The sequence below is a fragment of the Equus przewalskii genome, chromosome 13, assembly GCF_037783145.1.
Source record: "Equus przewalskii isolate Varuska chromosome 13, EquPr2, whole genome shotgun sequence".
Classification (NCBI taxonomy): domain Eukaryota; kingdom Metazoa; phylum Chordata; class Mammalia; order Perissodactyla; family Equidae; genus Equus; species Equus przewalskii.
In genome coordinates, this window is record NC_091843.1 from 20,537,192 (window position 1) to 20,554,199 (window position 17,008).

At 37.4% G+C, this 17,008-nt stretch overlaps 1 protein-coding gene across 2 annotated transcripts in view; it reads left to right on the top strand.

Moving 5' to 3' along the window:
- Window positions 1-1,112: 1,112 nt before the first annotated feature.
- CLINT1 (clathrin interactor 1) overlaps window positions 1,113-17,008 on the top strand; it is a 62,484-nt gene continuing 46,588 nt past the window's right edge. The window contains exon 1 of one of the 2 annotated variants that reach the window (XM_008515084.2): window positions 1,113-1,401. In XM_008515084.2, coding sequence (XP_008513306.1) covers window positions 1,361-1,401 — 41 coding nt within the window. In that variant the 5' untranslated portion in view covers window positions 1,113-1,360. The remainder of the gene's footprint in view (window positions 1,402-17,008) is intronic. The other variant, XM_008515095.2, reaches the window with a different exon arrangement.

Sequence of the window (17,008 nt, forward strand, 5' to 3'; positions counted from 1 at the left end):
TGATTATTACATTTCCTCCAAAGACCTTTAAAATCCAAAGAGAGCTAAGGCTTGTCTGTCTTGTTCCTAGCTGTATTCTCCACTCTTGGCACATAGAAGATGCTCAATAAATACGTGTAGAATGAAAAGAACTGGAAAACTTAAGCAGCTGGACCAAATGAACTTTGAGTTGTTTGCACCTTTAACATGAACACTGTCAAAAATGAGTAAGTTAAAAATGAAGTGACAACAATTATTGCAATAAAACACTGAATGCAGTGTGTGTATATATTTATGCATTAAGAATATAAACCTGCCGGGCTGGCCCAGTGGCGCCGCGGTTAAGTGAGCACGTTCCACTTTGGCAGCCCGGGTGCGCCGGTTCAGATCCAGTGTGCAGACTTGGCACAGTCAGCAAGCCATGCTGTGGCAGGCGTCTCACATATAAAGTAGAGGAAGATGGGCACAGATGTCAGCTCAGGACCAGTCTTCCTCAGGAAAAAGAGGAGGATTGGCGGCAGATGTTAGCTCAGAGCTAATGTTCCTCAAAAAAAAGAATATAAACCTGCCAACTTCTTGAGCATGTCATAGTGTTGTAGGGCTGTGTTTGTACAGTTTCCCATGGAGTGTGAACTGAGTTTTTGAGCTTTATAATAAAGTATCTGACAAACATAATAGGTATCTGTCTAAAAATAAAACCACTGTATCATAGTATTAGAGTGGAATAGGTTTTAGAATACAACCTCTTCAATTTACAGGGATGGAAACTAATGCCCAGGAAAGGAAGTAGATTTGGACGCTTGGAACCAAATACAGGGATGTTTCTGTCAATGAGGAATACATATGCCAACCACACTTTCGCATAATCATTATTAATAACATGGCAATACTTTATATTTGAAAAGCATGTTTGAGTATGGTTAGATCCTATACCAGTGGTTCTGAAACTTGAGACCGGAGGATTTGTTAAAGCACAGATTGCTGGGCCCCACCCTCAGAGTTTCTGGTTCTGTAGGTCACGGGGATGGGGAGGGGTGAGAAGGACGGGAAGACTTTAACAGAAATCCTGCAAACCTTACCACACCAACTCTCAGCTTAACCAGCCCGGCTTGACGCGCAGAGAACTCCAAGTCCCGGCGTGCTCCGCGCGCAGCGGGCGGAAGGCCGGGCACTTCCGCTCCACGCAGCGCTTCTGTCCCCGCGTCTCGACGTGTCACCGGCGGCGCCGCGGCTGTGGGAAGAGAAGGAGCTGACTGGGAGAGTTCGAGGCGGCGGGCGGTGGCAGCGGCGACCCCGGCCTGGATCTGTCCCGGCGCGGAAGTGTTCCGGTGTCCGTGGGGAGCAGGAGAGGGAGGCGGCGGCCCGGCCCGCGCGGGGCACCATGTTGAACATGTGGAAGGTGCGGGAGCTGGTGGACAAAGCGTGAGTATCGGGGGGCAGTTGTGGCCGAGGCCCACGCAGGGGAGGGAAGTGAGGGGAACGGGGAGCTGACCCTGCGCGCGGGGCGTCCGCGTCACGCCCCCCGGCCCGGCCAGCCCCATCATGGCGGCGGCCGGCTCTCTCCCGGGCCCGAGCCGCGCCACCGGCAAGGCTGGGAAGGGACCCGTCCTCGTTCGAAACATCCGCTGAGTTCCCTGCAGTCCTAGCCAGGCCTTTCTCACCTCCCCTACCCCCACTCCTCTAGGCACAGACCCTTTGGTAGGGGAGGGGGTAGGGTAGTCTAGAGCTGGGTCACCGCGCTGGCCCGAGGACTGTCTTGGCCCCAGGCTGTGGGTTTTGCCTCCTGGACAGCAGCGTAGGCTTGGGTGTGGGGGACGCAGTGCACTGGCCCTCGTTGCCCCTCAGGGTTTGGTGCGGATACCTCAGGCCTGGTCGGGATAAGTCCTTTACTTTGCAAGGTTTCATTCCTAATGAACCTAAGGTGTTAGAGTGGGTGGTAGGTGTAACAAGTGGTCATTACGATCAGGCTGAAGTTACTCAAAAGGAGACTCATCCTTTGCTTTACTGACACTAGTGAAAGTAGATAACTTCTTGTGATTCTTTTCCTCCGTTTCCTTTTCCGTTACACTGCGTTTTTGGAGAGCCACTTGTTCCATTCAGTTTAATTAACAAGTCATTAAGAAATTTCCCCTAAAGAAGAAAGCAACCTACCTTTATATCCTGTTGATCTGCTTTTAACTTCTCTGACAGGTAAAATCACTAACACATAGTTGATTTCCTTTAAGACTTAAATGATAACTTTAGTGTCTTATTATGGTAGGAAAACATTAACACTTAAATTGAGTGTATCAGATGTAATAGTGGTTAAGTAAGGTCTTCTAGGCCAGCAGGAAATAAAGTTTAAGAATTTAAGCAGTCCCCTTCCTTTTGGGTTTTGGTGATTATGCAATAAGCATGATGACAAAACCAGGTCATTTGTGCCATCCACCCAACCTAAAATCAGGAAATGTAGGTGGCATACTATTGAGGCTTTCTTGGCACCAGAAGAAAATAATTCACAATGGTTTGGATTATGCATCGGATAGAATTTAGAGTTTGACCATATTTTTACATTTTCTGTGCCTTTCTAAGGAGACAGTAAAAGGCCTAAGGAACACACCTTTCAGAACCTGCGGGGGGTGGGGTTCAAGCTCTGTAACCTTGGTAAGTTACTTAACTTAAAGTGCCCCAGTTTTCTCAGGTGCAATATGAAAATAATGACAGATACCTACCTTAGAATGTCGTTGTGGGGATTAAAGGCTAAGGGCCTAGATAGTATATAAAGGTCTTCACACAATATGTGCAGATCAGTATACTTTTGATAACTATAGCAGATGTTCTTCATTGAGAGTGGGATAAACTTCATTAAGAGAGAAGCTCCATGTTTGAAAAGTGATTGACATTAATAATTCTCCGTCATCAGCTATTCATTTGACCATTAAGCCCTCAGACAGTTATTTTGCTATTTATATACCCTTTGCTTTTGCTTTCCAAAGATAAGATAAAATCACAGTTCTTTTCCAGATCCTGATTCATTGGTTGCTTTTTAATGTATGGTATAAAGACTAAGGTACCAGCTCAAATAGTCTTTAAAAGTCCAGAAGTCTCTACAGAACTATCTCTTTATTTCTAAGCCAGAGAACATCAGAAGAAAACCACTAAGAAATATCTTGTTATCTTAGAGGACTAAATTTGTGGTACTCAAAAATTTGAAGAGGCTGTACATTTTTCACTAGACAGACATCAAGGCAGTATTCCTCTGCTGTTGTTCGTTTCATATTGTTTGTCTTTATCACCTATGTCACTCATCTTCAAGTGCTTCAGGTTAAATTTGCCATGTAAATAGCTATGAAGTCATCTAATGGAAGAGCCATTGTTGAAAAATAACTTGTCTTCCTTTTTACCACCCAATTTAGAATGGAGACTCAAACCAAGTTATTCAGGACATGTAAGAATGTTGCCACCAAGGACTTTTCAAAGGTTTTGTGGGTGTCTGACACATGATATTAAGATTAGAACGTGAGGTTTTTTTACTGATGAATACTCGGGATTTAATTTTCATCTTTCACTGGCAGGAGAGAAGAAATTCTTCCCCCAAAATGTAAGCATCTTATAGAACCAGTACCTATGGCACTGTGCCCACTTGAGACTGTTCATCTTAAAATGCCATAATGGAGGTGAAGCAGATCCATAGAATGACTGCTCTGATTATCAATAGGATAAGGTGATGAGGGAACTTGCAGATGAGGAAACAATGAAGTGATTAAGGATTGCTCTGAGAGCTTGGATTAATAGAATGAGGCTTTATATCATAGAAAGGGCACAGGTTAGGGTTTTGGAGACCTGGGTTTAGATTCTGACACTTCCTGTTAAACTAGACATGTGTGATTTGAGGCAGAATCACATGAAGCTCCAGACCATGGATTCCTTATCTATAAAATGAGAGGATTGGGCTAGAGTAAGACTTTTTCCAACTTCTCTGGCTGTTTGGAGATGTGAATTTCCATCAGGGAAAAAAACCCTGGAACTAGTATTTCATAGTAGCAGATAAATTTTGGGAAGTCATTATCCTGTGGAGATAGTTTTGGCTGAAAAAAGAAGTTTGTTAAAAAAAAAAAAGTAGTAATCAATAAATGTTACATTTAAATGCTTCATGTAGTAAATAAGGGCAGACCCACAACTGAGGAAAACTAGGACTTTTGTTTAGCATATATCCCTGCCCGATGAGGTTTACTTCAGAACGAAAAATGGATTCTTCAAAATGTGTTCCCTGGAGCTACTGTTAGATCCAGTATGGTGGCAGCTCTTAAATATAATGATATATTTCAAATACTGGCTTTTGAGACCTTGAAGTCTTTTATGGAGGGTGGGGAGAGATTTTCCACAATTATTGCACCTCCTGGTGGTATTAAATGGCTCTGTTTTGCAGAGCATTGTGGAACTGAGGAAAGCAGATAAAACCATAGGCCAGCCAGGGCTTGGAGTTCCAGTTTCCTCCCGTTTGTACTCAAGTTGCATAAAAAGCAACTGTGGCAGGAAGGGATAAGTGACACCACTCCCACCAACTAAGACTAGCTTGATCATTGTTATCCTGTGACCTGCCTCCCTTTATTTGAGGCTCTAAAAAAATGAGATACTTCTATGTGTTGTCATCCCAGACATGGTATAAATTGAAAGTTGCTACAGTTCTGTTTTTCCTCCAGATTTTGAAAATGTAGTGAAGGCAATATGGTAGTGGTAGATAAAAACTGTTACTTGTTGTTCAAGCCCTGCTAATCCTTCTTTTTCATCGCAGGGAGTAATATTAATGGTAAATCTATTTCATCAGTGGCCCTTATTCTGTGATAGTGATTCAAACAGTGCTGGCCAAGGTCTTAAGGCAACTGCTATAGGCAGTCCATTTTAAGTTATTCTTTTAAGCACAGCTTGCATTTCCCCCCCATAAGTTGATTTTTGTTGATGTTATTTGCATGTTTTTAATTCCTAAATGTTTTGGTAATGTAGTAGAGCTGTAGAAACTACTGTTCTACTCTAGCTGACCCCAAGGGAGAATCTTTTGGTTTTATAGAAAATAGTTTGTTCAATTATTTCACCAAATAATATATTTATTATTTATAGGATTAGTTCTGTATTTTCTGAACTCAGTTGAAAGTACAATACTGTACCTGCCTTCAAGAACCTTGCCACTATAAATATGCCACAACTTGGACTTATTTATCATTCGTTTGCTTTTCTTTCAGTCCTCAGATGTTTTCCTCCTTGTTTTCCTTATCTTACCAGTAAATCTCTGTTCAGTTTGCTTCTTAGAACTTGAAAGCAAAGATGATTGTCAGCTATCTAGTCTTCCCGTATCAGCTTTTCTTTGAAACAGTAAATTAATTATCTTTCCTCTCTTCTAGTAACTGGACACAAGTAGATATTAAGGATTTAATTCCAAGAAAGATGAGTTAAATTTATCTTCTGCCAGCACTTCTTAGGGATGATTTTCTGTAGTTTAAATTAGTCCATGTGGGACTACTGTTAAGGTGCTTTTAAAAAATCACTTAGCTTTTTAACTCTTATGTTTTCCTGTGGCCTTTAAAGTTAGTTTACAAGTAGTTTTTCATCTGTTTACCAAGACATCCATTAAAAGTACTTGGCCTTTTTTATTTTAAGTACCACTTATTAGTACTCCAAGTTTTTATAGTATGGCTCCACAGTTGAACATTTTTCCATGCTCTTGTATTACTTTCTTACTTGTTTCTGGTGTTTATGTAATATTTCCTTTAAGAAAAAAGAGTATAGACAGCTTAAGTAACCTTTTTTAATCTTGAAGAAATTTTATTGTTTTATCTTTGACAGTTATATCTAGATTTTATATCTAGCTGGAATTTATTTTTTAGCTTTTATTATGGAAAATTTCAAATATATCCAAAAACGAATGGACTTTTGTAATGAACTATGTACACACCTACCTTCAACAATTTGGCCACTCTTGCTTCATCTGTACTTCTACCTAACACCCCTGCTCCGTATTATGTTGAAGCAAATCCCAGACACCATATTATTTCATCTATAAATATATCAATCTCTAAGAGGTAAGGAGTCTTTTTTTTTCTGTCATACCCATGATGCCATTATCACACCTTTAAAAAAAATGATTACTTAATATCAAATGTCCAGTCAGTATTCATTTCTTAATTGCCTTGTAATTCCTTTTTGCTTTTTCTGACTGGTGGGTATATCTCTTGATTCTCTTAATCTATAGGTTCAACCTCCATCGTCTTTTTTTCCCCTTGCTGTTTACTTGTTGAAGAAACTGGATTATTTGTATTTCCTGCAGTCTGGATTTTGCTAATTGGATCTCCATGGATTATTTAAATGTTTCTCTAACCTCTGTATTTCCTGTAAATTGGTAATTGTATCGAGTCACTTGATCAAATTCACGTTCCAATTTTTGAGCAGCAAGACTACTTCATAGATTCAAAGTACATTTTTAGTACTTGTAATGGGTCTTATGTACTAAGAGGTAACTCCTTTTAGTCTCAGCTGACATTACTTAACATTCTTGGACAATGTATTTAACTGTTTTTTTAAGGTATCACTTCATATGAACTTTCCTTGTTTGGCCTAATTATGTGTGTGTGTCTGTAAATGTATTTTTATAGTAATTTCCTAGCCATACACACTCTCCTGGTATACCTAGGCACCTCTAGGTGTTATTTAATGGATCTAGGAAACAGTTTGTGATTCTGAGAACAGAGCTGGATTGAAATCCTAAGTCCACTACGAAGAAGCGGTAATATTGGGCATTGAAACAGTATCTCTAAATTTCCCTATCTATAAATTTCCGTATCTGTAAAAGGGTTCTTATGAGGATTAAATGCATGTGAAACACTTAGCATGGTGCTTAACATAAAACTCTTGAAACACCTATTATTATTGCCCAAAATAATTTATAACATCCAGAAAAGTCAAAGAAATAATAATGTTTGAAAGAATAAAGAAAATATTGTTGTCTAGTACTTGATTACTCACAAATATATAAGAACTGTGTCTTACTCTGTGAATCATTATTTTCAGAGGGCCCTGTCTCCTAAAACTCTTCACTTGAATAGACATCTTAACCTACATATAGGGAAACTCATGGAAATGTCACTATTGTGTGTGCCTTGTGTTGTGTTGACCTAATCATAAATGCTCTTACTTTAATATTATAAAACATATTACAGAAGTAACTCTTTTGAAAGACATGTTGAGGAATAAAGTCTTTGGAAAGACATACTGTAATTTCCATCTGCTAATTTTTGTTGTTTGTTTTGAATTTTCTCAAGATTTTAAAGATACTGCTAATGTAAAACATTTCTTCTAAACTGTAAAAAGATTTATTTTATGAAGGCAAATTGAAGTTGACATTTTATCCTTAAAGAGACTGAACAATATCAAGAAAAAGAACCCTCTAAAATATGGTATCAAATTCATGATCTCTGACAATAGATGTGCTATTCACAAGGAAAGCACGTTGCAGAAAGGGCTTTCCAATTACTCAACCCATTCTCCCAAATTGGCAAGAAAGTCTTTTGGCTTACCAGAGCCTTTTAGCCTGGAAATTAAATACAGGTAAAAGAACATAACATAGTCCCATGTTGGAACCAATTTATAGGTATTTATGACTTGTAGATAGATTTAGCTAATGAATTATTAAATATGAGTGATTTCGTTAATATGCAACAAACAGGCATATTTTGTACTTCACTTAAGAAAAGTCTAGTTAGCCAATTATTTTAAAATGTCCTCTTTTGACATACGAATTTTAATTTCTGAATTCTTAGGAGTGCATTTAAGTTCTACATAATTCTAGTATAAGTTTTTTTTATAACTTCCACACAAATACCATTATGTAGTAAATGTGTATGCATGCTTTTGAAATGCTTTACTCAAAAATTCTCATCCAGGTAGCCTTATATTTTTATTATAGAAAAAAAGACATGCATTGAAAATTCAGTTTCTTGTTTCTCTTGCCATTTGTTTTTATGCATTTTTAGCATGAAAAGAACAATGCAAATAAACATACTGAGCTTTTTTCTATTAATTCTCATCTTCATTCTTTAGTTGTCATTTTTTAAAGTGACTTAAGGTTGTATGATTAAAGCTGTGTTTCTATTTGCAGTTTAAACCACCATGGTTAAATGATATCCTTAGTTTGATGTGTTTGGCTTATAGTTTTAAGTTTGGTACTGAATGGGCTTTTGAAGTGTGACTCATTTCTCATGAAGCCACATAAAAATTTTGACCCTGTTATCTGCTCTCCACACAGCAACAAGAGTGATTTCTTTAAAAATATTAAGTCGTATCTGCCAGAAGTCTCCCAGTCCCTTCTCTCACTGCTTACCAGCCTCTACGTGATCTGGCTCTCTGCTGCCCCCTCTGACTTCATCTACCACCTTTCTCTTAGTTCTCTTCCTGTATAAAATAGCGTGCATTCACACACATCACTCTTTTTTTCCCCTCTGCTTCTTTTGTTTACATGTATTGTCGGCTGCGTCTGGAATGTAAGCTCCTTGAGGACAGGGACTTTGTTTTGTTACTGCTGTATTACTAACTCCTAGAACAGTGTACGACGTATAGTAAGCGCTCAAGAAATATTTTTGAATGAGTATGTTAAATTTGATAAGTTGATTTTTATTACCAAGGAGACCTTTTAAGTCTAGATGTTTCTAATAAAAGCTAATAGTTATTGAGCGTTTGCCATGTGCCAAGAACAATGGTGACAACATCATTATTATTCTCAATTTGTTGATGAGGAAGCTGGCCACACAGAAGTCCAGGAACTTGCCCAAAATAACATATTTAGAAAATAGAGTCTAGATTTAAATCTAGATGATCTGCTTTCAGAACATATATTTCAAAGTTTTTGCTGACTTTTGCAAAACATTAAACAAAAAATTGTTATATTTCACTATAATAAAGGTGAATTACTAATATATACCTTATACAAGTTAAAAATTACTGGGAAAAAAATTTATAGTACTTAACATTTGTGAACCAAATTTTGAGAGCGTTCATTATTTTTTCCCTGTTTGTACCTGTCATAAAGGAAAATTGTTCTAGCCTCTTGGGCTACTCTGAATAACATCTGTAAGTTGGATTCCTCTCAACGAAAGGGAAGGAGACAGATGTTTCTGTAGGTGAAAAAGAAAATCTTCACTATTGTAACAAAGGTACTCACTGTAATTAATCCTAAAAAATGTTGTGATAGTCATGAACTGTATTTTGTGCTTCAGAATTAGTAGTCCTCTGTAACCAGCTTCCAGAACTTTAATAAGTTTCACTTAATCCTGTGATCTTTATGTTGTGGTCAGTTTGTTGTGCCCATAGTCCTATGTCATATTAATTTGTGATTTATGCACAACTTTTCCCAATTTTTCTTATGTTCAAATTGGATCATTTAGGAATAGTTTTTCTTAGTTCATTATGTACCTATCCAAGTAGTTTATTTTGACCTAAGTTATAAATATTTAAAAGTTATACAATAATTGAAAATATGTTGCTGATATCCTTACTAATCTTGGCCATACCTTATAAGGGTTCTTCAGTGATGCTTATTAAATACCTACCATGATCCCTGTAGAGTACCGTAAGACAAGAGATAGACCTTATGGTTCCAGTGGCAGCTTATGATTCTGTCAAGAGGATGCACATGAAAAGCACATGGAAAAGAAATAGAGAATGATACAAGAAGGTGTGATATCTGAATTTGGGGTACAGGGTATAAATACTGTAGAAATTCAGAGAATGGAAAGAACAATTAAGACTGAGCAAAAGGTTCATGAAGGAGATAGATCCTGGTATTTTAAAAATGTGTATTTGCTGAAAGGAAAGTGAGGCCAAATGAAGTATCAGACATGGAGTCAAAAATCTGAAACACAGGTCAAATGATGTAGGCTCACTGGTAAGAACCTACTCTGAAATGGTTCCAAGCATAGGGTGACATCATTGAACGCTGTGAGAAGCTGTTCTGTTGAAAAAAGGAGGTCCCCCTTCTACAACAATCAAATAGTCCAAATTAAATAATTTAAAGTGTAGATGGTTGGTTTTTTTGAAAGCTTGAGGGGAGATAAATTATAAAGTTTTTAAAATTTTAGTAGTGAGGTTCTGGAAACAATTCCCTTCATGTAAGAAAAGTTGAGTCTAGTTTTTGGGATTTGGAAATGCATTTGGGTAAATCTAAGTTTAAATCAATCACGGATGGAAAATGAAAAAACTTACTCACTTAATTTAAACAAAATGCCAAGTATTTGAGTTCACGTGGAGATAGTTTTACAAGCTTACCACTGTTGAGGTTCAAGATTTCTCCTTTTATCATTTTGTTGATAGGGTTTTTTGTTGATAGGATGGTTATGTACCTTCAGTTAGTGTTTGCTATTTGGCACTGCACCTAAACCTAAGGATATAGATGTGAAAAAAATCAGTAAGTGATGTAATCAGATTGTACAAAATAAAGTTTTATATCTATAAAGATGTAATTTTCACATATTGTCCCAGTGCAGAATAACTCATCATTTTATCATTCTCTTAGAAGGGTTTTATGCATTTTCTTTTTTAAGATTAACTAATTTCAATATTTTCTTTTCGATTTTTTCCTGGAGTCAAATAACGCGTTTAATGAAACTGCACTAGTAGGGTATTTTAAACAGAGTACCACGTATTTTAAAAAGATAATTGGTAATGAATGTGTCCAAGCTGAACAGATTTCTTTGGGTTTCAATTTTGTTTTTAAATGAAGGGTGGGGGAGGGGTACCACTTCTGCTGTATAAAATGGGGATAAGGTCTACCTTCCAAGACATTTAAGAGAATTAAATCAGTTAGTATATTGCAAAAATGATTACCGTTGTGTTCTCAAGAAAATTCTTCTTTGATTTTGTTTATTTAGTTTTGTCATCAGACAACTTTATTGGCTTATATTGTGTAAATTTCAGGTGTACATCACTATGTTTCAGTTTCTGTATAGACTGCATCATGTTCACCACCAATAGTCTTGTTTTTATCCATCATCGTACATACGTACCACTTTACCCCTTTTGCCCTCCCCCCACTCCCTTCCCCTCCATTAACCACTAATCTGTTCTCCTTATCCATGTGTTTATCTTCCATATATGAGTGAAATCATACCGGGTTTGTCTGTCTTTGATTTATTTCCCGTGGCATAATACCCTCAGGGTCTGTCCATATTGTCGCAAATGGCGCAATTTTGTCTTTTTTGTGGCTGAGTAGTATTCCGTATAGTATATATATGTATACATATACATATATATGTATATGTATATGTACACACACCACATCTTCTTTATCCATTCATCCATTGATGGGCACGTGGGTTGCCTCCACATTTTGGCTACTGTCAATAATGCTGCAGTGAACATAAGGATGCAAGGGAACCCTCATACACTGCTGATGGGAATGCAGACTGGTACAGCCACTCTGGAAAGCAGTGTGGAGATTTCTCAAAAAGTTAAAAATAGAAATACCTTATGATCCAGCTATCCCACTACTAAGTATTTATCCAGTGGACATGAAGTCAATTCAAAGACAATTTTAAAAAGCTGTAACCCCAAATTAAAAGGTATAAATGAACAAAGACTTATTCCCTAGATTAGTTGTAATTAATCGGAGTTTAAAAGTTGGTGAACTTTTTAAATAAACTTTTAAACCCCTTTAAAGGTATATTTTTACTATTAAAATTATTTTAATGGCTATTTTATCATACCTGTAAAAAGTGAAATTGGGATCTATAATGCAAATAAAATTCTTAGCTATACTCCTTTTTTTAATACCTTGGATATTTGATCTGCTTGTGAAACTATTTTAACGTATAATACTTCTTGACAAGAAAAACATCACACTGTCCTTTCTTTTAAAAAAAATCGATTTACAAAAAAAAACAACCTGTGCAAATGGCCTTAAGCAACTGCCATCAATAGGAAAGATTGTTTCACAATTAAACAGACACAAAACAGTGCAGCTGCTTTAAGTACAGAGTAGGAATGTTTTTGGTTGTCGAATAGGAATAATATTCCCATACTTTAAAAAAAAAAAGAAGGCCTTGGGAGCTCAGGCTTTTAGAATTTAAAAACTGCAGGAGGCTGGCCCAGTGGCACAGTGGTTAACTCCACAGGTTCTGCTTCGGCGGCCTGGGGTTCGCCGGTTCGGATCCCAGGTGCGGACATGGCACCACTTGGCAAGCCATGCTGTGGTAGGCATCCCACATATGAAGCAGAGGAAGATGGGCACGGATGTTAGCTCAGGGCCAGTCTTCCTCAGCAAAAAGAGGAGGATTAGCAGCAGTTAGCTCAGGGCTAATCTTCCTTAAAAAAAAAAAAATTGCAGTTGAGGAACTTGTGCTTGAATTGATAATGTGTACTATAAGATAAACAGTTGAATTTGTAATGACTGATATTTGCAAAACAACTTCCAAATAAATATTTTATGCTGTATATTTGGCTAAAAGTTTTTCTAGCAAGTGGGAATGGGTGTCCTAGTTATTTAGAGTCATAAATAGTCTATTACTATTGTATCTAAATATGTCTTGCCAGCTTTTATTAACTTTTGTCATTAAATATGGTAATAGGTTACTATGTTACAGGAAAACTTTGTAACTAGAACAATCCTAAGAGTTTTATTGAGGGTGTTTTTGGCCTATTTATTAGTTGAATAAAATGTTTGACCTTTAGGCATTTTTACTGATGCAAATACTTAAGACTTCTTGACATGCTGACATGGTTTGGGGAGGAAGTGTGGTGGTTGGTGTCCCAAAAGAGTAAGATTTGTATAACTTAATATAACTAGTTGTTCCTTTCACTATAACTTAAATATAAAATAAAATGACTATTAATTATAAAAATCAGGTAAGCCTAGGGGCTGGCCCAGTGGCATAGTGGTTAAGTTCTCACAGTGCACTTCACTGGCCTGCAATTTGCAGGTTCAGATCCTGGGTGCACGGGCCAACACACCGCTCATCAAGCCATGCTGTGGCAGCATCCCACATGCAAAAAGTAGAGGAAGCACAGGTGTTAGCTCAGGAACAATCTTCTTCAAGCAAAAAGAGGAAGATTGGCAACAGATGTTAGCTCAGGGCCAGTCTTCCTCACCAGAAAAAAAAAATCAAGTAATCCTAAATTTCTTAATGTGTTTTAACTCTGATAAACTTCCTTTACATTAAAACTTATGCATTCTTTATCTAAAAGCATAATGTTTACTCTCTATCTACATTCTGATGCTTTAAGGTAGGAGTGATTGCACTTGAGAAAGCTAGTTATTGCCTAGTTTGACACTGAAAAAAATGTTCTCCAAATTGTAGAGTCAAGAACATAACAGCTCAAAATGGAAAGGAAATATACCAACCCATTCTTTTCATGAAGATTGACTTTGTTCCAAGTTGTATGTGTTATGTAGAAGCAGATTTTTAAAAAAGTTTATTTTTAGTGAGGTAAAATTCACATAATATAAAATTAATCATTCTAAAGTGTTGAATTCAGTGGCATTTAGTACATTCACAGTGTTGTGCAATGAGGCAGATTTTTAAATAACTTTTTATTTTGAAATTAATTTTAAGAATAGTAAAGAGCACATATGTACTCTTTATCCAGGTTCACCAATTTTTATGATTTTCCATATTTGCTTGTCATTCTCTCTTTTCCTTCACTTCCACTCTATGTCTATACACACACACTCTCACACACTTTTCTGATCCATTTGAAAGTAGGTTACATGCCCCCTTTGCCTCAAGACTTCAGAGTGCATTTCCTAAGAACAAGGATTATTCTCTTACATAAGCACAGTATAATTATTAGGTTCAGAAAAAGTACCATTGAAACAACAACTTTATCTCTCTGTAGTCCATATTCCAGTTTTGTCAGTTGTCCCACTCCAGTACAGGATTCTGTCCAGGATCAAGTATTGTATTTAATTGTCATGACTCTTTAGTCTCCTTTAATGAAGAGTTTCTTAACCTTTCTTTGTCTTTCATGGCATTGCATTTTTGAAGATTACAGGCCTGTTATTTTATAGAATATCCCTCAATTTAAGTTTAGCTGAGGGGGAGGCCCTGTGGCCGAGTGGTTAAGTTCCCACACTCTGCTTCAGTGTCCCAGGGTTTCGCCGGTTTGGATCCTGGGCGTGGACGTGGCACTGCTCATCAGGCCATGCTGAGGCAGCGTCCCACATAGCACAACCAGAAGGACCTACAACCAGAATATACAATTATGTACTGGGGAGCTTTGGGGAGAAGAAGGAGGAAAAAAAAAAGATTAACAACAGATATTAGCTCAGGTGCCAATATTTAAAAAAAAAAAAGTTTAGCTGATGTTTCCTCAGGTTATATATTCTCAGCTGAAATGTTACATTAAGTGATATGCCCTTTTCAGGAAGAAAATAATGTCTTTTCCTCATTAGTGATGTTAATTTTGATCACTCAGTCAAGGTATTGTCTGGTTCCTCTACCGTATAGTACTATTTTCTCATTGCAACTAGTAAGCAGTCAGTGCAGAGATACTCTGAGACCTCTCCTCGTCGATCACCCACCCCCTAGTTTTAGCATCTACTGATGCTTCTTGCTTGTGCCAGTCTTTACTATAATGGTTACAAATGGTGGTTCCCCCACGCCCCCCAGCTCCACCCATCTCTCTTTATTTATCAGTTTACTGTAAGCAAGAACTCTCATTTTTTTTCTTCCTTCCTTCCCTCCCTTATGAATTTTCATGTTATTCGATGAGTTGTAATCCGTTACTGCCCTTATTTGTTTCAATACCCAAGTTGTCACTCATTTGGGCAATGGGAGCCCTGTAAAGCTCCCTGGTCCTTTGACATGCCTTTTTTTTTGAGCACTTCTCTCTGGCACAAGATGTTTCAAGCTTATCCTATACTTTCACTGCTTCTGCCCTGGGGTCACCCATTTCTCCAAGGACCCCTGGGTTTGGTTCCTTTTGGTGATGAGGCAGATTTCTAAAGTAGGGATTATATGGTAGATTATATAGAGAGATTTTTGTCATAATTAAGATGTTGCTAGAACTTCTGAGTTTGTAGGAACATCTACAGTACAAAGAGTTGGCACGTGGGGCAGAGAACTCTTTGGAAGTGTGGTGGTGGTATTTTTCTTTTGGATAATTAAAGTTTAAGATTTTGTTTTCATATTTTTAAACCTTGAGAGAATAAGATTTGTGAAGGATATTACGTTGCTGTTCTCTCCCTGCTTTTCCCACCTCCAGCAATGTAATTTGCTTTCCATAAATCAAGTATGAAAAGACAAAAATCATAGCGTATGCTATGCAAGTGTATATATTGAAGATACTCTGGTTATGTCAATAAAATGCTTCCATAGAATGTGTTCTTCCTAATGATATTTCCTCTTAGAACTGTCTACCTGCAATTCACATACTTCTGTCGTATTATAACTCCTGTTTGGCTTTTGAATTGTTTATACTGTTCAGCTGATTACTGAGTAATTTAAATCTCAATTATGGCAGCACTTTCTAATTAGAATGCTGGATGTTGACACTTTATTTAGCAAACAAGTGTAAAATATCTATGTTTGTGACATTTGTAGAAATAAGTTTTAAGGATTAATTTTCTGCAGATAATCTTAGGATGTATATCGTAAGTGTAGACTTATGCCTACTTTACCCCCGAATCAAATACATAATTCATTTGGAATATGAAATTCTTTTCACTTAAATTGGAAAAAACTGGTTATATGCTGAGAGTGGCATTTTTCCAACAAATAGAAAAATTATATATGTGTATACATTAGGACGCAGCAAAATCACACAATTTTAAGTAATTAAATACAAGTAATGTGAACATTAAGAGTAGAAAAGCTTGAGAAATTTGCTGGAGATACAAAAACAGTGTTTGAATTTAGCACAAGTAATATTCCTTTGGTCATGTTGGGATTTATAAGGAGTAATTAGAAAATAATAACACATAATTGACATTCCTTTTAGACTGATTAACATTTTTCAGATATGAGTTTTTTAGAATATGTGATGATCATCTTTTAGTGATTGATTTAGAGTATATTCTTCATGTTTGTATAATCTCTAAGACTCATATTATAGGTATGCTTCTCAGGTCAGATACCCATATGACAAAGAGAATGAGGAATTGTAGTAAGAATTGCAGGAAGCCACAGGATAACCTGGCTTATTCATTTAATGAATATTTATTGATCATCTGGAGCTCTTTCAGATACTTGAAGTACAGTCGTAAACAAGTTTGTGTTGAGAGAGATAGGTAAAAAGAACATGTGAACAAAATTATTATATATTTTTTAAGTGTTATGAAGAAAAGGGGCTGGGGACTGGCCCGGTGGCACAGCAGTTAAGTGTGCACATTCCACTTCAGCAGCCTGGGGTTTGCCAGTTCGGATCCCGGGTGCGGACATGGCACCGCTTGGCAAGCCATGCTGTGGTAGGTGTCCCATATGTAAAGTAGAGGAAGATGGGCATGGATGTTAGCTCAGGGCCAGCCTTCCTCAGAAAAAAGAGGAGGATTGGCAGCAGTTAGCTCAGGGCTAATCTTCCTCAAAAAAAAAAAAAAAGAAAGAAAAGGGGCTGAAGTAGAGAATGATAAATGGGGCCATTTTAAATAGGGTGGTCAAAGGAGGCCTTTCTGAGGATATGGCATCTCTGTTAAGACTTAAAGAATTTAAAGTAGAGTGCAGAGAGTAGAGCAAAGAGTGTTCTAGGCAGAGGATATTACAGAATGAGCAAAGGCCCTAAGTGGGGAAAGAGCTGGTAAGAGAGTCAGAGAACAGTGTGGCAAGAGCATGGAAGAAGAGCGGTATTGTAGGCCATTGCATGGAGTTTGAATTTATTGTGAGTGTAATAAGAAGCCAGTGAGGAATTTTGATAAGCAAGGGAGTGAAATGATCCCACTTATGTAGCTTACCCTTAGTGCTGAGTTGGATAATGGATCAGAGAGGGGACAAGAGTAGAAGAGGGCACTGGTTAAAATCATGACTATAACATAGCAGTTAGGAGCATAAGCTCTTGACCTGTATTTCTGGAGTTAGAC